The sequence below is a fragment of the Capsicum annuum genome, chromosome 2 (genome assembly GCF_002878395.1).
Source record: "Capsicum annuum cultivar UCD-10X-F1 chromosome 2, UCD10Xv1.1, whole genome shotgun sequence".
Lineage (NCBI taxonomy): Eukaryota > Viridiplantae > Streptophyta > Magnoliopsida > Solanales > Solanaceae > Capsicum > Capsicum annuum.
In genome coordinates, this window is record NC_061112.1 from 131,028,213 (window position 1) to 131,051,425 (window position 23,213).

Genomic DNA, 23,213 nt, shown 5'->3' on the forward strand with positions numbered 1-23,213 from the left:
AAAAAAAAAAAAAAAAAAGAGAAGTAGAAGAGATAAACTAAAGTGGAAAGAAAAAAATGAAAAAGAAATTAAAATAAAAAAATAAAACGATAAGAAAATGAAAAAACTAGCAAGAAAAAAAGTTAGAGATATAATAGAGTGATATTTTGAAATTTTGAATATCATGAAGATAATAATCTTCATAATTGAGTTTGATTTGGAAAAGAATTTACTAATTTAAATAACAGTAATTTATGGGAAATGAAAAAAATTGAAAGATGAATTTAAGAGATTTCAAACAATAAAAGGTAAAGTAAAAATCAATTATAGGAAAGAGAAAGAGAAGTGACACGAAAAAGGAAAACTTATACATGGTAATTTCTCAAAGACAGTAAATGGGGGACCATACTTAAATTAATGTTATATTTACTACACAATGTAATTTCATTAAAATATTGTTATTTTTCATAATTTAAGCCTTAAATATGCTACTTCTTGTAGTTTTTCCTTTCTAATTTCCATGTTATTTTATTTTTTGGTTCTCCATTTCATTTAGTAATTAGTAATTTTTGTGGTTTTGGGTATTTTTTTGAGCTAATAGTAAAGAAGTGCAAAGTAATATGACTAGCTTAATTACCCGATTTTACAACTTTTTAAAAGGTAAATGAAAGTAAAAAAACAACAAGAAGACATATAAACTCGAAGCCTAAGGATGTACATATTAATGGGCAAATTAGCAAGTAATTGCAGTAGAATTATATTATAGACATACTTATATCTATATCTATCTATAATCTATATCTATAATCTATAATCTATAATATATTAAAAGCCAGAAGGCCCTTTGAAAAGTAAATTGAACTTTTTGCCTTCATTAAAAGAGTCCGCTTTAGACGAAACCGTCTTTTACCCTTTTTCCTAAAATTTAATTCTTCAAAATAAATATATTAAATTTTTTCAAGAATTAAATTCTTCCCAAATTTATTTTTGTGTTGTACGTGGTTTCTTTCACCAAAAAAACATCCTAAATTTCTCCATAATTAACCTTTACCAAATTTAGCTTTTCCCGATTTTTTTATATGTTTCTTTCCTTCTTGTAAAACATACGGCCTTTTTTTTATTTAATCCTATTTGGTTCCTACTTGGTTTCTTTCAACCCAAAAACACTCTATATTTTCCTACAATTAAATTTTTTCCAACTTATAAAACATACGGCCTTTTTTTTATTTAATCCTATTTGATTCCAACTTGATTTCTTTCAACCCAAAAACACCCTATATTTCCCTACAATTAAATTCTTTCCAAATTTAACCTTTTCCTCTTTTTTTTTTTAATCCAATTTGATTCCTACTTGATTTTTTTCAATCAAAAAAACACACGCCTACTTGGTTTTTCCAAAAAATACATCCAAATTTGTCTTGGTTTGTACCTTCTGTCCTTCCATATAAACCCTTGAGCTTTTCTCATTGTTCATCGTCATAAACAGTTGCATCTTTCATTGTTTTTCGTCTCATCACAATTTCAACAATTTTATTTCCAGGTTTTTTATCGTTATATCATCTCTCCCTTTTTACATTGTTAATTTAAACACAATATTACTTGGTATGCCAACTTAATTTAGTTTAATTTAGATGATGAGGAGGTAATATTATTCTTTCATACCTCACGTGTTTAATAAACCTAAGCAAGTTATTCTTTTTGCTTTTTTATGTTTATTTAAACAGAATGTTTCTTAGTTTCGACTCTACAGAGGATGATACAAACAACTACTATCAGGAAGATTACTTAAATACTCTAACACCAAACGGTCTGCCTCCCCACAGGTACGTTCTTACATATTTACTAATATGAGATTATGTTTGATCTCGACTCAAAGGAACAGAACAAAAACTACATAATAGCACGATAAACAGATAGGAACAGAAACAACACATTGATATACAAATTAGAATGCTATACTTCCTAATTGAATTAAGAAGGTAGTGAAAGATTGTTGGAAAAACTAAAGTGACATTCTTTTACCTGGCTACCGATTTGTTTTACAAATCTTGGACTAGATTAAGGTGTCATTCCATAACCACAGTCCATTAACAGTAATTTCTCAGTTATAGAACAAAGGTAGACTCTTCCATATTGAGTAGCATGGGATTGTATTTTAGAATCAATATTCTATCTACTAACAATATTTGCATATATTCGATTTTCTGAATTAAGCTAAAAATTATATTATATAGTTCAAATGAATTATATTAAATGTTCCTATTTCATAATGAAATTTATGACAGAGGAAAGAGATAACAGGAGAAAAGAAAATCTTGTTATTACAGGAGAAAAGAAAATAACTTGATTTCCTGGATATTACCAAAATGAGTAGAGTAACCAGTTTTGCCAAAAAAACTAACAAATAGTTTTAAGATAAGCGAAAAGAGTAAACGTTTTGGACCAACTAACCTTGTCCCAGCTCTCTTCAATCTCAATGCCTCCACATTCTGAAAAGCTAATTTGTATTTTTACAAACCATACAACTCCTGCTAGATCCAGATTCAAAGCTACCTAACCACTCTTTCCACGCTTCCCAAACAACATTTCTGATTTTACAGCCAGCTTTGTTGATTAGAGCCATGGTTCTTTGTTTGTTAACTCAGTAAAATCTGTAGATTCGATCACCTACAAAAAAACTAAATAAACATGAGAACCTGGCAAGAAAAATTATTTGGAACATGACGAGAAATGAACTTTCAAATCATCTCATTGGAAAATATTGTCATAACTAAATATAAACATAGATGTACACCAGTTTCTTTAAGCTTGTAAAGTGGTACAGTCTGCCTCCACAAAGGTATATTCTTCAATATTTAGTAGCGTATGATTGTATTTTACTGTAATATTATTGTATCAATAATTTAAATAGAAATTAACCACAAACTTTATCGAAAAACTTCAATTCATTTCCATGAAGATCTTTACGAATTGATTCTTGCGCAAAAGGTTGTTGATACTAATCCTGAAAGATAAAATTATAACTTGAGTCCATTGAACACAAATGGACACTAACAGTATATCATAAAACCAAATGCTCATAGAATACTTCAGCTAACAAGATAAAAAGAAAAGAATACTAATTAGTGCAGCCGACAGGAACTACAAGAGGGATGGAAAGTTTTCGGGCAACACTCAATGTACAGAGATTTAAACATGGGCTGATGTATCCCTTATAATTAAATATTTTTCAGAAATAGTTAGTTATTTACTCCACAAACATATTACTATGTACTTGATTTCAAACTTATAATTATAAAAATTCAATTATCATTCAATATCTTTCTTAAGTGAAATGGCTTATCAAAGTAGCTTTTACTTTTATGCAGATTGGTATTAAACAAAAATGTGCCTATCATGTTACTAAGAAATTTAGATGCTTCCAATGGCTTGTGTAATGGCACGAGAATGATATGCCGAGGTTTTGACAACAACATCATACATGCTGAAATAATGATGGGCCAAAATGCTTTCAAACATGCATTTATTCCACGAATCCAGCTATCACCTCTCGAAAATGAAGGTTACCCATTCAAATTCATTAGAAAATAATTTCTAGTGTGCTTTTCAATGACGATAAACAAAGCACAAGGTCAAACAATACCAACTGTTGGACTGTACTTGCCATAACATGTTTTTTCACATGGACAACTATACATTGCACTATCGAGGGGGTATCAACGTCAACGACTAAGGTTTTGATTATGACGGAGCAACCAAAGCGCAAGAAAGGAACATACAGCAAAAACATCGTCTACAAAGAGATATTAGGTAAGACACAATACATATGATTACTTGATACAAAATATTAACTACACTTTCAATTATGTAATATCAGACTAACTTCAAATATTCGTGTTTGCAGGTTCTGAGGATACACAGTTACTTTAAATTCAGTTACTTTCCAAGTCATTGCAAAGTGTACTGCCTATGAGTTTCTGCTAAAAAGCAATGTTGGTAACGGTGGTGACGATGATGGTTGTTTCAGGATCCATTATTATTGTTGTTTATTAAGTTGGTGATTCTGTAAAAGGGTACCACATAAAATAGGACAGAGGGAGTACCTTTTAAACTCCTACAACATTTTTGCTTTAGAAATTTGTGACTGGCCAACTACTTCTCTGTGTATTTGTTTCTCCAAATTTTGCTATTTTGTTCCAGAAGTGAAATCATATATCAATATTCATGTTAATGTCAGACGGAACACTTTCAGCTAAAATCAGAAGTCCAGAACAAACTCATTTCAAATCCAAAACCACATTTCACCATATTACCCAAGTAATCAATAAAAACCTTAACTTTCAGAATTATACCCAACTAGCAGCTAATAAAAATAGCAATTGCAACATGATAAAATTTCATTAAGTTGTCCAAGAGAAGAACCAAGGTGTTAAGGACTTACCTTCACGTACGCACAGATTGAAATGAAATTGATATTTTGCCAAGAAATCAAGTGTTGTTGTCTGACAAACTGCATACAATATATAATTTTTTTTTGTAACAATGAACTAAATACAATGTAATTATAAAAAGACAGTTCCAAGAATACTAGAGCTAATACCCCAATGTTCCAAATTGTACAGATTCAAGCAACAGAGGCAGGGGAAATTAATAAATGATCTTATATTACTCCAAACCCATAAGGTACATTGACATCTAAATATTTATTCATACTTGCATGTCATTGGTGGTTGTTCGGGTGAGAGTGATTGAAACATCTTTTAACTGGTTGACCAATTATACTTCCAAATTATTAGTACAACAGAATAACCACTGGAGAATGAACATCAACTAATATTCATTACTTTCACATCATAATTCAGAGCTAAATGGAATAAAAATGAACAATTTATATTTCTTCTCTTTTATACTATTTTTCTATTTCTTTCCTCTCCGTGGATTTCCTCTTAACTTCTTATGTCTTCCTTTAATCAAGCAAACTGTTGAGTACTATAATGAAAAGGGTATAAATGACACGCAAATGTCAACATACTTAAACTTGTGAAGGCATTTATGCAACTATGAGAGTTGGGTTGAGCATTTTGCATAACCCAATACGACATGAAATTCTTTTTTCAAAAGTAAATTGGCACATGGTAGACCATTGATGGTAAATACAATCTTTCCCTTCTTCAAAAGAAGAAAGCAGTACAGTGCCAGTAAAGATTTAGATGCACCATAGTGATAAATGTACACAACTTTTTACTTTCAAGCATGATAATAAACAACACAGAGATAAGAAGATGCTATGCAAAATCATTTTGATCAACTATACTTCATTTCCAATCCAGTTGGGTTCCGCTATTTGAATCATTTATATCCATTTCGCTCTATCCAGGTTGAATTCCTTCTAATACTAAACTATGTCTTTTAAGGCAAATTAGTGGCATGTAACTGTAACACACTGAAAAAAGACTATAATGTCAATAATTATAATAAAATAAATTGATGCATCACATTTGAAGAATCGAGTACAAAACTAACAAACTATTACCAAAGAAAGCAGATCATTATGTAGTTCTTTCAATTATTAAAAGATTATCAACGTATCCATAAGAATCAGGGCAAGGATTCAATTGCTTGATGCTTTGTAAGACGTCTCCGGATGGCTCTGATCTTCTTGGGAAGAAGGTCAAGAGGCAGGTACTTCTTGTTCTTGTATGCTTCCCTTAGTGCTGACTTCTGCCTCTGTAATCTCACAGTCAACACCTGTGCTATCGACAACCTTGCCACCTTTCTGCATAATGTAAGACCATCCATTTGAATAAATGAGTCAGCTTCACATACACATATATGACAACACAGACAGATGCAACTTTGTGGAACCAAGTGCACACCAATAAATTTCAGGTTCAACTATAAATATACACAATCCAATCAAACCGGGGTAGACTATGTGAGACCACACTGTTCATGGGAAAAATACTTATCTGCATCGGGTATTTACATAAAATCAATACAACATACGATGGTTAAGTGGTGTAATAGAGTAAAAATACATGTCAATTAACTAACGTCAAGTAAAAAAAAGTTTATATTCAAACACATGGCATGCATCTGTTACTAATTAGATTTCAAATATCTATTACTATTAAAGAACAAAATTTGTTTGGCATCTGTCTAATTGAACATCGTCCTATCTGTATCCACTAACTATACACAACACACACTAGATTACAAATGAAACACAAATACTAAAGCAGTGACGAGCTATGGACAACAGACTTCCATTGGCACCAGTTATGCCAATTTCTATGGGTTCAAAGTTTGGGATGGAGTCGGGATTTCAACTTTATGAGTTATAAATTTTAAACGATGAGTTCAAGTACTACTAATTAGATTCTAAATTTAGTACACAAACATCCCTCAAATTCAATTTTTCGGAAAATAAATAACAATAGTAACCTCGAAATGACAAACCAAATCATAATATTTCTATTTACTTGACCTGCTTCTATTTTTATTCCATACCTCAATTTCAACTATCTCAGCTGACATGCAAACATCAGGATATTCAAAATTGACAATATTACGCACACCGAACACATATTATATGTAAAAATCCAACAAATCACACCTGAAACAAGAAATTAAATCAGAATGCCTTTTAAAAAATGAAATCTTCGAACATAAAAAGCAAAAGGAGGATCAAGAAATCAAACTAGGAACATATAATGCAACAGTGATTTTAAGAGAATCAAAACATACAAAATATAATTAAAAAAATATATATTCAAACGAGTTAAAGCCTAAAAAAATAAAGGAAACAGGAAAAGAAGATGGAATTACATGCGAAATTTGACATACCGTTCTTCAATGGATGCAGTAGGAACATACTTTTCAGTAAATGTTCAAGTTTAAGCTTCATGATTTCACCTTATTCATCAATTTTTTGAGTATCAAAATAAAGAGAGAGGAAATGTGTAAGGAAGGAGAGAATTGCAGTGAAACTTGTGGAGTTTTTACTTTCTTAATTATCTTTCTTTATTATTATTAATCTAATTATTGGACCCTTTTAACAAAACCCTTCAATCACCTTACAAAGAGAGAGCTCGGGATCTGGGTGAAAAAATGTGGTCTGGTCATGAGAGATACCTAATACCACCTAAAAACAAAAGAGAAGAGGCATCAATTAGTGTTCAAATTCCACAAATTAAATGAAGAAGACACTACCTGACAGATGTGAAGTTGATAGAAAGATATTTGCTCCAATTCACCACCATAGAAGGAGGAAATAGAGCTTCGAATATGGCAGAACGTCATCACTATTGTTGCGGACAAATGGAACAGAAAGAGTATTTGATACTCTATTCAAATCCAAACTTACAGAGACATTTAGGAAACTTTTGAGATTCCCTTTTTCTGTTTGGGCCGGGTCTTTTGTGGACCCAATTTTGGGCCTAATCTGTTTGTATAAAACATTAAGGGTCTTATGTTAATAAAACTAAAAATTACACAAATACACAATTTATGTTTCCAATATTACAAATTACAAAAATCCCAATATATACACAGAATGCTATGTATATGTCGGCTATGTTATGTATATTAATAGGGAGAGAGAGTAAAGTGATTAACAAAGTGGGAGAGAATGTAATTACTTCCAAAAGGATTCATATTTATGTTATTTATACTTAATAAAAAGGTCCTAATGGACCACCAAAAATTTATTTTAAAAAAAATGCTTGTTTACATACATAAAATTTTAAAATTTTATATAAATTTAACTCACTATTTATCAACTTATATAAACTATATTTTAAATGAGTACAAAATTAAAAAATTAATTGTTACGATTTATGATTAAATTATATATTTTATGTTATTATAAATCATTTCATTATATTCTATTTTACGTAAAGTATAAATATATAAATGCCTAAGAATAAAAATAAATCTTCATAGAAATACATCATTTTAAAAATAGAAAATAAGTAAGTATGAGGAAAAAATTCAACTTTAATAAACTGCACTTTTTAATCTTGAAATTTTTGCGTAATTTTCTTAACGTTTTTAGATTTAATAAAACAACACATGCACAATTAATAAAATTTCTACATAATTTTATTTTAAGAAAATATTTGATACACGTGCAACGCGCGTACCATAATCTAGTATATATATATATATTAAAATCTATAACCTATCTATAATGTATTAAAAGTGTGAAGACTTTTAGAAAAGTGATTTGAACTTTTTGCCCTTCATTAAAATCCTCATCAATAGATAAAATTGTCTTTTCACTTATTTTCTCCAATTGTTATACTATTATATTAATAATATTTAAAAAGAGTCCTACAATATATAGTAAGAAAATATATATGAAAAATTAATATTGATGAATTTTTTCTCCATGTGTACTTAGAAAAGGAGTCCTAAAATATAGAGGAAAAGAATGACATAATAAAACGCAGCAAAAGCAAAAATTTATATTCTAGAAAAAAGGAAAAAATAATCTACCAAAATCTAATAATAACTTGAAAGTTGGCCAAAAAAAGAGAAGGAAAGAAAAATCTTAGTACGCTTGATCAATTTGTTTAGCTTTTGAATCACTAATTATTTTTTAATTAATTAATTAATGATAATTTTCTTTCTTTAGTAAGATTTAGATTTTTTTTTCTTCAAAATTACAACGTGCAGAGAAAAAAGAGGTCTAGATATAGAATTTTTTTTATTAAGGCACATTTTATTGTGATTTGAGGTAAGATTTTTAAATTTTAGTATTTTTTTGAAGTTTTTAATAACTAAATTATCATGTATTTTTTTATAAACATCTAATATATAAATATAAATATATATATATATATATATATATATATATTAAAAGTATGAAGTCTTTTATAAAAGTGATTTGAACTCTTTATCTTTCATTAAAACTCTCTGTAATAGATAGTATTGTCTTTTCACGATTTTTTTTAATATTTAAGAGTTAAAAAACTAATTAAATATATTTATGAAAAAACCTTTAATTGTTTGAATTAATTTAAACCTTTCCTTTTTTGAATTATATACCCTAAAACTATGTAATATATCAAATTTGTAAGGAAAAAAGATAGCTACATCACACTAGGATTTCCTTTAAGTTAAAATTGTAATTAATTAGCTATTTAATAAAATTTTAAGGCAACAAAGTCACGATATAATTGTAAGATGATAAAATCACGTTAGCAAAGTAATATAACTATTAAATAAAATTATAATTATATTTTAAGTTATTTTATTATTACTCAAGGCAAATCAATTAAAATTTTGGTAATCAAACCTTTCATTAAAAGTATTTTCTTTAGACAAAATCGTCTTTTCACTATTTTTTTCTAATAGTTAAAAGTTGAAAATTAATTAAATATATTTATGATAAAACTTTTCCTAGTTTGAATTCATTTAAATTTAGTCCTTAAACCTTTCCTTATTTGAATTATATACCATAAAAGGACTTTTACATTAACTACATCTTTATTAAATTCAATTTAATTACTTGAAATGTTAGTATTACAAATTTACTGCCTTTTTTTTTTTTCGAGTAATAAATATTTTGCTTGTGATGCAAATCATTTATGTCTATAATCTATATCTATAATTTATATCTATAATCTATATCTACAATATATTAAAACCCTTAGAAAAATGATTAAAATTTTTTGTCCTTCATTAAAATACTTACAATAAACAAAATCGTCTAACCTTTAATTAAATTATAGTTACCAATAAAATTTTTGTTATTTACCTAAATGTTAAAACTCCTCTTTTTAACGTAATTAAAATGTCCAATTTGTTATCATAGAAAGTACCGTAATTAGTTTTGGATACAATTAAAATCACTTTGGGTAAGCCGTATGTAAAATAAAAGTGCACTAGGAGTCTTAAAATTTTTCCAAATTTAGAGGAGTCCGTCCTCCTTTTGTTTTTCCTTTAATAGTTGGAGGTATTTTAATACAAATCATATACATGTTTAAAAAAAAATTTTTTTTTTTAGGGAATTCTTTTATTTGTCTATTTTAAAACTTCTATAAAAGGAGTTATAATTTCAAATTCTTTTCATTAATTTTGTCTAGCTTTTTCAAGTTTTCTTGATCATTCTTTCACACAATGAGTTCGAGGCTAGGTCAACACACACAACTATCCTATATATGAAATTGGACTAATATGTTAGCATTGTTATTGTATTTAGTTAATAATTTTAAAGATAATATGAATTATACACAGATAATAGATTCTTCTTTTTTGATAATTTCTCATGTTTGTTTTCAGTTGAAAAATTCTGATTGAAAAATTGAACAAAACAAGTATATTATCACAAACGAAATTTGCCATCAAGGTTTTCAATATTTTATTCGGCCATTTAGATTGCTAAACTTCTTAAGGATCAAGGTTTGATTTGCTTTGGAATTGTAAGTCTATTAATTAAAGACTCACGTGCAAAGCACGTACACTAAATTAATATATATATATATATATATTAAAAGTGTGAGGGATTTGAACTTTTTGTCATTCATTAAAACACTCCATAATAGACAAAATTGTCTTTTCACTATTTTCTCAAATTCTTAGTTAATTATTTAATAATATTAACTATAATATTGAATCCTAAAATATATATGGAAAGAAAAAATTAAGAGTCCTAAAATATATGGTAATAAAACAAATATTACGATTAGAAGAATTAGAGAGGAAAAAACTACTCAAAAGATCACTATTTATAGTTTACAAGTACTGAATTCTTGAAAAGAAATAAAAGAGGAAACATGAAGAACTAGGTAATTTTCCTTATTACTAACAAAAAAAAAAAATTGCATCTGTGTTTGGAAGAAAAAAATATAGAAAGAAGAAGAGTAATTTTCCTTTCAAGGAAACAAAAGCATCTATGCATCTGTGTTTCGAGGGGAAAAAATAAGAGAAAGAAAAAAGAGTAACTTTCCTTATAACTACTTCTTCCGTTTCAAAATAGTTGGTCTGACAGTTGCCTTAAAAAATATTTATTAAAAAATTATTTTACTAAATTAGACTTATTAATTATTGTTGTTGGAATTCTTACTCTTTTGAAACTGGTAGTTATTTATGGTGGTGGGGAAATATAAATTTACCATATTTAGATAATTTGGAAAGCTTTTGGATTTTTATAAATTGACAATCCTTCTACAATAATGTAATAGCATCTTCAATGAATATATAAAACAAAATTATTTACTTTTGATCTTAGTTCATTCTTTATTGTTTGCTTTAGAGTTAGTTTTTACGGTAGAAAATATTTTTCTAATATTTAATTTATTTTGAGGTGCGTTGATTTTGTAGGTATCTTGAAGATGGATGATGATGATAATATATACAGATAGCTGATGATCCAGATTTTAAAAAGTGATTAATTTTGTGTGACAATTTTTAGTTTTGAATGATATAAATTATTATAGATATTCATTCTTATTCTTTTCATGTGAAATACATTGACATCTCCTTAAACAATGCGACAAAGAGACACATCAAAAGACAAAGAAGAGAATGAGGGAACGTTTCTTTAAAAGTATTCACGGTACGAACGAGTTGATAAGCGTTTCTTCAAAAGTATTCTTGAATGAAGTACAAATTTAACGTATAATACAATTCTTCGGTCTATTTGATATGACATACGAAGCACGAGGTTTAGCTAAATTAAACTCACCTTTTGAGATTAGTTTTTTTTGGTAATAATATTTTGAAGGGTTGAATTGAGAATATTCATTATTATATGAGAATAACTTCTCTTTTGGTTAAATTTTTCAATCTCATATGTATTTAACATAACTTGAATTAAGAAGTAGTGGTTGCTAGATGTTCTCAACAAAATAAATTACAGATGTTAGGCATTATACTTCGGTTTTTGTTAAATATGTGTTAACATTAAAATCGTGTGAATTACAAGCTCTTGGGATGTTGGTTTTAATTTATGCATTTTTTTTATTAATTTTAATTTATATCTATTTAATTTATGACTGTAAAATGTTGATATATCAAGACGCATTGATCATTAAATCAATTTGGATAATTTGAATTTTTGGGTTTGACACAGAGTTATTTTTGTTAGAGAGCGTCTTTCTCTTCTGATGTGGACCTTTTGATATGAACTCGAATTTAATTTGGACGATTGAAGATGCATTAATTCTATTATTTTCTAAAGAATCATGTTTTCATGTTAGTTAAACTAACTACATTTTGATGACGCGTAAATAGTGGTACAAATTTAAATTGACAAAAGAAGATATGAATTCTGAATTATTTATACTTTTGAAAGTGAAAGATATAAAAACTTAAGAATTCATATTAAGAAAACAATATGAAAAGTCTCTCATAGCATAAAAATTTTAATCGCTACATTATAATTCTTATGGTATTGAATTTACAAACAAAAGCTTAAATTTTATTTTTCATTAGTGAAATTAAAGAATAAAATATTATAATCTATTTAAAATTAATTACTATTTTTCAATAGTTTATCCGTCTTTTATGTATTTTGTACTGATTTTTTTTTTTACCATTTAAAAATAGAAAGAGAGAGAAAGCGAGGAAATTGTAATTGACAAAAGTAAAAACATTAATATCTTTATTTGGAACTTCTAAAAGTTTGAAAATATTTTAACTTTTTAAGAGCTCATATTTTTTTGTATTTATTTTTAATTTAAATATATTATTTAATGTATTTACAGTCAAACCTCTCTATAGTTGTAATATTTGTCCAAAAAATTCATTGCTACTATAAAGAGATGTTGTTATGCAAATATAGTAGTAGTGTTTGACATTTAAATCTTATTTAATTGTTACTAATAAAAATATGAAAAATTATTAAGCAATTTAACAAAAATAATAGCGGAACAAGGAGGATCCAAATATATTTCTAAGATTTTTTTTTCCTTCTTACCTTGTGATTGTCCGAATCTCTACTCCCAAGTGATTTCTCATAAGACTAAGAAAATTTTAGGCGTTGAACTTATGTTGTCCTAAAGTACAACGGTTAAAGATCTTAAAAAGGTTACAATTGATTTAGTTTAATGATGATTATCATTAATATTTTATTTTATACAATACATAATATATTTTTATAAAATATAAATATTTAAATATATTATTATAGAGAGGTAATTTTACAAAGAGTGTATCATTATAATAAACGTCATTGTTGTTATAGGTAGAATGTCATTATAGAAAAGTAACATATAACATGAAATCGATTTCGGAGAAAATCGGATCGTTATAGTGAAATACCGTTATAATGACGGATAATTATAGAGAGGTCTGACTATATATATATATATATATATATATATATATATATATATATATTTAAAGTCATGTATTCATTAATTCGAATATAATGAGTTTATTCTTTGGATACATGCAACTTTCTTCTTTAATATTAAATACACGTGCAACACACGTATTAGAGACTAGTATGACTAATGATGGGTATAGTTGTTCGGCCAATAAAGGCAGAATACATACGCAGGTCCCTCAAGTACGCACCATTTTTCGCTTAGGCACCTTAAGTGGACATTGTTCCATTTTGGCACCTCAAGTAGGTATAAAGTATGTCATTTTGACATTTTTTGTTGAGTTGGCAAGGTGCGTGTGACACACGCATTGAAGGCGCGTTTGGGTGGCATTTTCGTATTTCTTCTTCTTCTTCTTCTTCTTCTTCTTCTTCTTCTTCTTCTTCTTCAATCCATTAACCTACCACCATTTTTTTCCTTAACACATCCTTATGCTAAAATGATTAAATCAAGAATCTTACTTCTTTTATAAAAGAAGAAATCAAAAAACAAGAATGATTAAATCAAGAAATAAGAATGCTTAATTATAAGAAATAAGAATGCTTAAGAAATAAAGCTAAATCAGTGAAAAAAATGAATTCAAATAAAATCAATAAAAAAAATTAAAATCAAAGCATAAAAATCAAGAAAAATTAGTGAAGGAAAAATAAAAATCGAAGCAAAATTGATGAAAGAACTTAAAAAATAAAAGCTAAATCCGTGAAGAAAAATTAAAATCAAATAAAATCAATTAAAAAAATTAAAAATTGGCTGATAGGGTGGGTGGGGTGGCGGACGGGTGGGTGGGCGGCGTGGGAGGAGCGGCGGGATGGGTGGACTGGTGGGGTGGGTGGACTGATGGGGTGGGTGTGTGGGGTGTTTGAAGAAGAAGATTGGTGGGGTGGGTAGGTTAGGGGGAGGGGGTATTTTTTATTTAAATTAATTATTTATAAATTATTTGAGTATTTTTTATTTAAAATTAATTATTGGGGAAAGGGGTGATTATTGATTTTTTTCTGAAAAAAATTAATTAATGATTTAAAAAATATTTTTTAGAGAAATGACACGTGTCAGCATATTATTTGTCACTTTCCACATCATCGGGCGCGTGTAATACACGCACACAATATAAATTTGTTGATTCAGCAAAAGGTGCCAAAGTGACACACTTGAAGGCCGCTTGAGGTGCCAAAATAAAACAATGTCCACTTGAAGTGCCTAAGTGAAAGATGATGCGTACTTGAGGAACCGTATTCTACCGCCAATAAATATGAATATTACCATAAACAAAGCATAGGCATACAAACCTGAGACCTAAACTTTCAAACGCTTCATCTTTTACCTTTGTTGCTAAGGACGCCAATACAAAAATATATATAATTTATATAAGATATATACACATACATAAATATATAAATACATTTTCTTTTTTTAAGATTTATTATTGAGTGTCCGTGATCCCCTGCCCTAAGGGTATACACAATTTAAGATATATAGACACATTTTCTAAGGGATATACACAATTTAAGATATATACACACATTTTCTTCGTCTCCTTTCTCTGAATCTCCCCCTTTGTTAAGTTTCTTTAATTTCGACATTGAACTATCCAAGCTTTTCTGGCATATGAAAATATTTAACCTATCCTATTAGTGGGGTTACATCTTTCCATGAGTTTGCCTTTTGTGTCTCGTCATATGAAACCAAGGCTTAAAAATCAATAATATCCAAGTACCAAAGTACTCATATTACTCCAATTTTAATAGAGATATTTCAGGAGCTCGAGGCACATTGATCATAACCCATAATCATTTCCCCCACCTTCTCCTTCAAAATCTTATTAGACATATACAACTACTACATGCTAACCAATTAATTAAAACTTTAGTACCAGTAGTAGTTTCTTCACATCCCAATAATTAATTCCATCAACTCATGCACTTAACCATGCATTGGATCTAATCATCCAAATTCACTGGATAGGATTGGGTCATGAAATCTTATTTAGTTTAATCATAGAGTAATATATAGTTTGGTCCAAGCTTTGAACAGTTAAAGCCAATTGAGATCTTGCTTGGATTTTCTATACAGAATAAAAATGAAACTGCATTTATTTTGAAAATCTGAGCCTTAGACTAGCCCAATTCTAAGAGGGGAAATGATTGAACGAACATGATCCTTTACAATTTAAAGTTTTTTTTTTTTTTTTTTAATAAAAAAATATAAAGAATACACAAAACTAACAATTAATTTATATAGGGCTGCTAAACTAAGTGATCCGTAAAATTTTAGGGAAAAGAACATGGACTGGCTAAATTAATTTTCTTTTTTAGCCATTTGGCCCAATTGAGCACACGCAGTTTCTATACTCAATTGATACACTTTTATATCAAATTGATACACCTTTATACTATATTGATACACTTTAAAAAAACAAAGAGAAAGAAAATTTTATGCAAGCACATGTAGTCCCTATACCCAATTGATACTCTTTTATACCATAATAATACACTTTTATACTACATCGATACACTTGCAGTGTCCATATACTCAATTGATACTTTCTTATACTAGATTGATACATTTTTAGAATCCATGTAGAAACTATATAGAGTCGTATAAAATATGTATCTAAATAATTGTTGTGGTTAAAAATTGTATAGAATGTGTATAAAAATGTTGTAATTATTATATAGAATATTTATATGTATAGAAACTGTATTATTATTATATATAAATATATATCTTTAACAATTATACTATATTAAAAGTATATGATATTATATTTTATTGTATAAATAAGTAAAATTAAATAAAACAAATAGTATTTTATTTTAATAATGTTGGTGAACTTCAGTAAGGCTTAGGGCTAATGATGTTCAAGTCTACTTCCCTGTTTTATTTGCTACTTTGGTAATAAAATTTATTTATAAAAAAAAAAATAATGTTGGTGAATGCAAAATAATCTGAAAAAAGCAATTACTCAATTATTTAAAAATAATAATCAATATTATAGATTGATTATATATTTATTAGATAATAAATTATATACAAAAAATAATACAAATAAAAAATATAATGTACTGATTTTTTTTCTATTCTAACTATAAATTATTGAGGAAAAAAATGTCATAAAATTATATTTAATTGGTAAAATAAAAAAGGTTTTTTTTTAATTTTTTTAAAAGAATAGCGAAAGAGATTGAGAAGAGCAGCCAACAAAGGAAAAAGGAGAAAAAGAAAACAATGAATTGACATATTACAAAAGAGCTGAAATGACTAATTTGTGAAATTACAATTCTTAGGTCCTTTTTAGAGAAATTTATTTGACCGAAAGATCATATTTGTCCTTTCCCCTTAATTTTATTAGTATCTAATTTGATTAATTGCTTACTAGAGTTTTCTAAATTTTGGAGACTGATGCCAAATATTACTTTGAAGTCAATTTATGTTACTTTAAAGTGAGAAAAAGGCACCACCATAAAGTTTAGACTGCGACAAATTGTAACAGAAAATTCTCTGAAGAAAAATACAAATTAAGTTCTATATTATACACATACCGTCACTATAATGTTTTTAATCTTATTGTAATAAGTTATTTTTCAAGACTACAAGTTCCACTTCACAAGAACTGAGAACATTTGGCTATAATATATATTTTGAATAATTTGATAATATAAAATAATTATGACGATTTATTACACAAATTTATAAATTAACTTGTAATCTAACAGACAATTTGTAAGTAGTTCAAACAGATAACTTGCCTGTAATTTTCTGAAAAGTCTTGGCTCAGTTCCTGGATTTTGCAATTAAGTAGACATCTTCTTGAAAAGTCTTTCAATGATTTCTTTTCATTCGTAAATAGAAAGTCAGTTCAGTTGGTATGCGGAGAAATAAAATATAGTCTATGTCTGTTCAAAATTCTTAGTCTTGTATTATTTTTTTCATTATTTCATAACATTTAATAACTTGTTAACACTTATAAAATCTATTGGGATGTCCCAAGAAGTAATTATACCAACCATTCCTGTTTTCCATTTCTTCATCATCCAGCAACCCAATGAGTTCATAGCTGTGGCCTCAATCAGTTTTAAAATATCCATTTTGTCTTCCAAGAATTGCTATAAAATTCTCTTTTTCCCCATATTTTAATGATAAAAGAAAACTGGACCTACATGAACCTTCAAGTACTTCTTTCAAACAAAGCAAAAGCTGAGAAAAAGCAAATCTTTCTGACAATTTACACATGCAACTCTTATTATTCCTCAGACACAGCTTAAAATTTTGGCATCTAAAGTAAAGCCAAACAGCAGCCTTTTCATCAAATCCTTATTAGATTCGAACTCTCAGTTCTTGTAATATTTGTCTGTTTGCTTGTGTCTGATTTAAGAGTTTTTGCTAGAACTGTAAGTCATGTCTTCTGTGATGGTGACAACTTATCAGATGGGGAGTCTTAGTACACTGGAGCTTATGTTGGAGGAACTTCAACAAGAAGAGGAAGAAACAAATAACCTGCCACCACCTTTGCCTGTTAGGCCTGTCATTAAGGCTAGGTTGCCTAAGGGAAGAAGGAGATTGACACCTTGTGGTAATGAAAAGAGGAATCTTGAAGGCATTGGGGTTCAAGAAGATGCATTATCACAGGTTGAATGGAAAGAGGCATTTGTTGATCAATGGAGTACTTCAGTAGAGAGGGATTCTGCAGCCATGTCTGATAAGGTAACAACAGCAACAACATATCTAGTGAAATCCTACAAATGGATCTGTTGGTAGAGTGTACGCAGTACTTGCCTTTACCTCGTGGAGGTAGCGAAGCTGTTTTGAGGGAAACTTTGGGCACTTTTTCTTGAAGTTTTAATTTTGTTAAACTATCGAGCTGAGTTAACTTGCACGCACTTCGACTATTCCATATTTCCTTTGTATACCTGCTACCTCCTGTTAACACTGGTATTGCTTAATTCTGCTAACTAAGGTTAGGTAGAATAACAGAAATCACCTAGCTATTTTTGACTCTTTGCTAGAATTTGAACCATTGGGTGCCTGCTTAACTCTGCCAACTAAGGTTTAGGTAGAATGGCAAAAACCAACTAGCTATGTTTGACTATTTGCTAGAATTTGAACCTATGCCGATGATTCATTCTCACTTCACTGATCACTTTATTTTTTTAAATTATTGCAAAGGAGTTTTTATTTTCTAAGTTCTTATTGGTTCATGAAATTTACTATATGATCATTGTCTATGCGTTGATAGGATTATTAAAGAACTGTACTCTGAGGGTGCCAGGAAATGACACTTATTAGAACAATTCAAGCTTTTCCAGATGCAAATTTTATCTTCACTAGTTGGCAAATGTAATAAGATCCTAGCTTAATGAAAGAGGCCATTTGTTTATTTATTAAATATACAGTCTTTAGATGACAGAAGGTGTAGAGAAAGTTTCATATTGCATCTTATTTAGATTTATCAGATTTGGTAAACCTGAGACTGATAAACTGAATCAGTCATATTTCTCATAATTTCATTTGTTGTTAGCTTAACAAATACTGATTTTTGATGATGAGTGTGGTTTATCCCACAGATTTGTTTGATGGTTGATTTGAGAGAATCAGATGGACTCAACAGAGTACTGCAAATTCAGAGATGCTTTCGCGGCTACCAAGCCCGCCGGTACTATCATGAGCTTAAAACTGGAGCAGTAGCTCTACAATCATGTAATTCACAATATCCAATTTTTTCTCAAAACTTCATAAGCTATAATACTAAGTACAGACCAGTAAGAAGAATCAATCATATTAAACAATAATTAACCTCATGGGCAAATAGCTGCAGCTTGTATCACATTTTCCATCACAATTTTGATGATCGTAGCTCAACCATAGTCAACGATTCTTGCAGTTGTGCGTGGTGAAATTGAAAGAAAGTATTATCAAGGTCTCACGAGGCGATTAAAAGCAATTGTCGTTATACAGAAACACATAAAGGAACATCGTTGTAAAAGAATAGAACGACAGCTTACTGCAGCCATACGTCTGCAATCAGGTAAGATTGTAGAATGCTTAATCCAAAGATTTGAATATATAGTTTTTGAAGAGAGTCCTCAGCTTTTCTCTGCGTTGTGCAGTTATTAGAGGTTGGTTGACTCGAAAGCAGTTCAATCTCTTGGGTAAAGGAAAACCAACTTGTGATCAGAACATTAGAGAAAAGAATGACCTTGCCAATAAGGAACAAGAAACTAAGGTGCACATTGTTTCTTCGACAACAGGTTCTAAGTGCTGTAAAACATCAACAATAACATTTACTAACCACTTTGGTTGCTTGAACTCCCATCAGGTACCGCGCTCAGTTCTGCTTGATCTTCAAAGGCATATTCTGAAGACAGAGGCAGCTCTGGAGAGAAAGAAAGAAGAAAATGCAGCTTTGAGGCTGCATATTCAGCATTATGAGAAAAAGTGGAATCAGTATGAGTCAAAGATGAAAGCTATGGAGAAGACGTGGCAAGATCAGTTAACGTCTATACAGGTGAGCATTCCGTGTTTTCATTTAAAAGCAAATGTTGTTCAGTTTCTGCCATCTGAATTTCTTATGAACTGTGGGAGCTTGTGGAAATCACTTTCCTTATTTGCCTCAGATTACTTTATTTGTTCCATAAAGTCCACAGTGGTAAAATATCCGCCTACTAGCTTATTTAACACCAATGAGATTGCTTATAAATTATATTTGGCTTATGTTCATACAATCTTGTACCTTTTTAGTTGGAAAGCCAGAAAGTCAGTATCATTTTGCTTAAACCAAAAGACATTGCGTATCTTGCAGATAAGTCTGGCTGCAGAAAGGGGAAAACACGGCGATGAAAAAACTAAGGGAGAACTCAGACTACTAATACTTCAAGATCAAGATGATTATGGGCATGACGGATTCCCAAGAAGTACGTCCCTTAGAAGGAATGCGCTGAATCTCCCCGATGAGGTACATGATACACAACCACAACCAATTAGTGGCAGATCAAATACCAAGAACCAGTGCAATAACCACCATGTGATGGACATGGTCAATCACTATCAAAATTTTGTCGTCAACGATCAATGTAAATCAGGGGAGGAAGCTTCCACCCTCAGGCCTAACTATGAGCTCCAGAAGCTGAAGCTTAGATTTGAAGCATGGAAGAAGGATTACAAGAATAAATTGCGGGAGGCAAAAGCAACGATGAAGCAACTAGGACACTCTGAGAGGGGGAAGGGTTCAAAGATATGGTGTGGAAGATGAAAAAGTCAGTTTCTTCTCATCTATGTTGCTCGGATTCTTCAAAGGGGTCAGATGACCCGACACTGGTGCAACTACATATTTGGAGAGTCCGAGCAACATAACTTCTCATTATCATCTCCCCCCTCATTAGTTCTTCATGTTTATTATTTTTCCTATGAGTTAAAGGCGGGCAACAGAAGATATATCTTGCTTTCTTTACACAATATGGAGATGGAGATACATGTACAGAACAAGCATATAAATTGATTTCACAGATCCATACGAAAACTCCTCGTGCAATGAGTTCATAGTACAAAATTCACATATTGACTTGTCATATATATGGTCACACAATTAATAAGTCACTTTATTTGTCAAGAAAATTAACATCAAGAAGAAAAATGACCTGATGAGATACTAAAAGAAAATAGGGATAAACAATTAGTTCATTATCTGATTTACAACTAATATAATAAAAAGGAACTAGAAATTTTAAAAAGCGCCGTTGCCGGGGATCGAACCCGGGTCACCCGCGTGACAGGCGGGAATACTCACCACTATACTACAACGACTTGGTCGTGAGGTTGTCTTGACATATTTTCATTTAGTATTTCGTCAAGGTTCTCTTACAAATTAAAATGTTGCAGTTAGGGGTGTACATAGGTCGAGTTGGTTCGATTTTTTATTAAAATATAACCAAATCAACAATGTAGATTTTCGAAATCTATAAACCAAATCAAACCAATATACAATCGATTTTTATATTTCGGTTTTAATCGGTTTTTCGGTTTTTTTCTCAATTTTTTTACCATTATAATGTGATTGAAGAAAAAATTAAATGTTTTCACTAAAAATATTTAAAATAAATAAATAATGGTAATAGAGTAGTTCCAATTAAAATTAAGTTGGCAAATTACTAAGACGTTTAAACTACTATCTCTCAAAGTAATATTATGTGGATACTCTGTGGTTTAATTTGTAAGTCACAAGTCACAATAGCTTGTCTGAAAGTTTCCTTCTCAAAAATGTGATCATGAAGAATGAAGAATTAAAGACAACTTATTAAAAATTTAACTCCATAAAATAATTAACTATAACATAATTCCACAAGAAAAAAGAGAAAGAAGAGAAACAAACCTAAATCAAAACTTGACGAATGAGGAGAATGAGAAAATTAAGATGAAAGTAAGATGAGAAAATAATGAGAACTCTCTGAAAATTTGGAAAGTAAAATGTAAAGTGAAGCAATTTAAGAGTTATAGGTTTTTATATTAATATTGGGTTTTGTATTAATCTGTTACTAATGGATAAATATTAGGGAAAAGGACAGTAATAACACTTAAAACTAGAATAATATCATAAAAATAGCACTCAAAATTAAATACCCTATAAATAGCCACAAACTAATTTCACTAGCTAACCTTCACTGTTATATGCTTAAACATAATCGAAAATGTCGTTAAAGTAACTTTCTCTTTCTTTCTTTCCTTTTCATTCACAATTTCCTTTCCATTCAAACTCCCAAACCTCCATTCTTTTACCTTTTTTGATACTTCAATTAATTTTTCTTATTCCATAAATTTTGTATCAAATCTCCAAAAATCTGCACTCTATTAGCTTCCTATAATTTTTTCCCATTGTAAATTTGCTCAAAATTGATACAAAATAATGGCTTCAACTTCAGTTTTAGTTTCAATAATGATAAAAAATGGAGGTCAGTAGATATCTGATGTTGAATTTAAGTGTATCAATGGGGTATAAAAGAGTATCAACTGAATATAGGGATTGCATGTGCATGCAAAGAATTCCCTCTCCCTTTTTTAAAAAGTATATCAATGTAGTATAAAAGTGTATCAATGTGACATAAAAATGTATTAAATGAGTATAAAGACTGTATATGCATCCATAGGTTCCCCTTCTTTTTTTTTAAAAAAAAGTGTATCATGTGGTATAAAAGTGTATCAAACTGGTATAAAAGAGTATCAATTGGGTATAGAGACTGTATGTGCATGCAAATATTCCCCTTCTCTCTTTTAAAAAATGTGTATCAATCTGGTATAAAAGCGTATCTATTAGCATATTTTATTTTATTTTTATCTTTACATGCATCAAAACATCTCCGACTCACCGTGATTGAGTCAACCTCTAAGAAGAACATCTCCGACTCACCGTGATTGAATCAACCTCTGAGAAGGACATGGACCAAGACATGGCTTTTCTCTTACCTTGAGACCTCATTATTTTATTTTTTTCTTCTTCAAGTTTAAAGAATTATGACATTGCTTTAAGTATAAACCTGTATATAATGATTCTGTAAAATAATCATCATTAACAATAAATTTGAGGTCAAAATTGACCATTTTACCCGTTAATTTTAACTTTCCTTTATTTTCTACTTTTTGCTTCATGTCCATAGTTTTCAATGCTCCAATGCAAGAAACAGCAGATTAATTTTTGATATTGATCATAAAATACAGTAGATTGATCGATGTATAATGGAGAAGAGAAAAAGAAGATTTGAGAAAGTACATTTAGAAAAGAAAAGTGATTTAAGAGTAACAATTATAAAGAGTATTTAATTTTTTGAATTGTGTAAGGAGAGTGGTTTTGGGCCAAGTGGCTAAAAAAAGGAAATAAATTAGGCCGACTGACTCCAATTGTCCATATTTTCACAG

General features: G+C 29.4%; 1 protein-coding gene, 2 long non-coding RNA genes and 1 other non-coding gene across 12 annotated transcripts in view; 2 read left to right on the top strand and 2 right to left on the bottom strand.

Annotated features, from left to right (window-relative positions):
• LOC107859466 overlaps nucleotides 1–7,351 on the bottom strand; it is a 9,094-nt gene extending 1,743 nt beyond the window's left edge. The window contains exons 1-8 of one of the 9 annotated variants that reach the window (XR_007052375.1): nucleotides 7,192–7,350; nucleotides 7,055–7,123; nucleotides 6,826–6,894; nucleotides 6,490–6,595; nucleotides 5,513–5,755; nucleotides 4,421–4,489; nucleotides 2,906–2,983; nucleotides 2,431–2,646 (exon numbers count right to left, since the gene is read on the bottom strand). This is a non-coding gene — a long non-coding RNA (uncharacterized LOC107859466). Of the gene's footprint in view, nucleotides 1–2,430; nucleotides 2,647–2,905; nucleotides 2,984–4,420; nucleotides 4,490–5,512; nucleotides 5,756–6,489; nucleotides 6,596–6,825 lie in introns of all 9 variants that reach the window. The other 8 variants (XR_007052371.1, XR_007052379.1, XR_007052373.1 and 5 more) reach the window with 8 other exon arrangements.
• On the top strand, nucleotides 1,134–3,469 carry LOC124896020. The gene is made up of 2 exons (XR_007052380.1): nucleotides 1,134–1,802; nucleotides 3,348–3,469. It is a non-coding gene; the product is annotated as an uncharacterized LOC124896020 (long non-coding RNA).
• Nucleotides 7,352–17,292: 9,941 nt separating the features above from the next.
• LOC107861230 (myosin-1) lies at nucleotides 17,293–20,880 on the top strand. Its single transcript, XM_016706586.2, has 6 exons — nucleotides 17,293–18,014; nucleotides 18,875–19,007; nucleotides 19,192–19,335; nucleotides 19,418–19,533; nucleotides 19,627–19,815; nucleotides 20,110–20,880. Exons 1-6 carry the CDS (start codon nucleotides 17,709–17,711, stop codon nucleotides 20,557–20,559), a joined length of 1,338 nt encoding a protein of 445 aa, XP_016562072.1. The 5' UTR covers nucleotides 17,293–17,708; the 3' UTR covers nucleotides 20,560–20,880.
• Nucleotides 20,881–21,038: 158 nt separating this feature from the next.
• TRNAD-GUC lies at nucleotides 21,039–21,110 on the bottom strand. Its single transcript has one exon. It is a non-coding gene; the product is annotated as a tRNA-Asp (tRNA).
• Nucleotides 21,111–23,213: the final 2,103 nt, after the last annotated feature.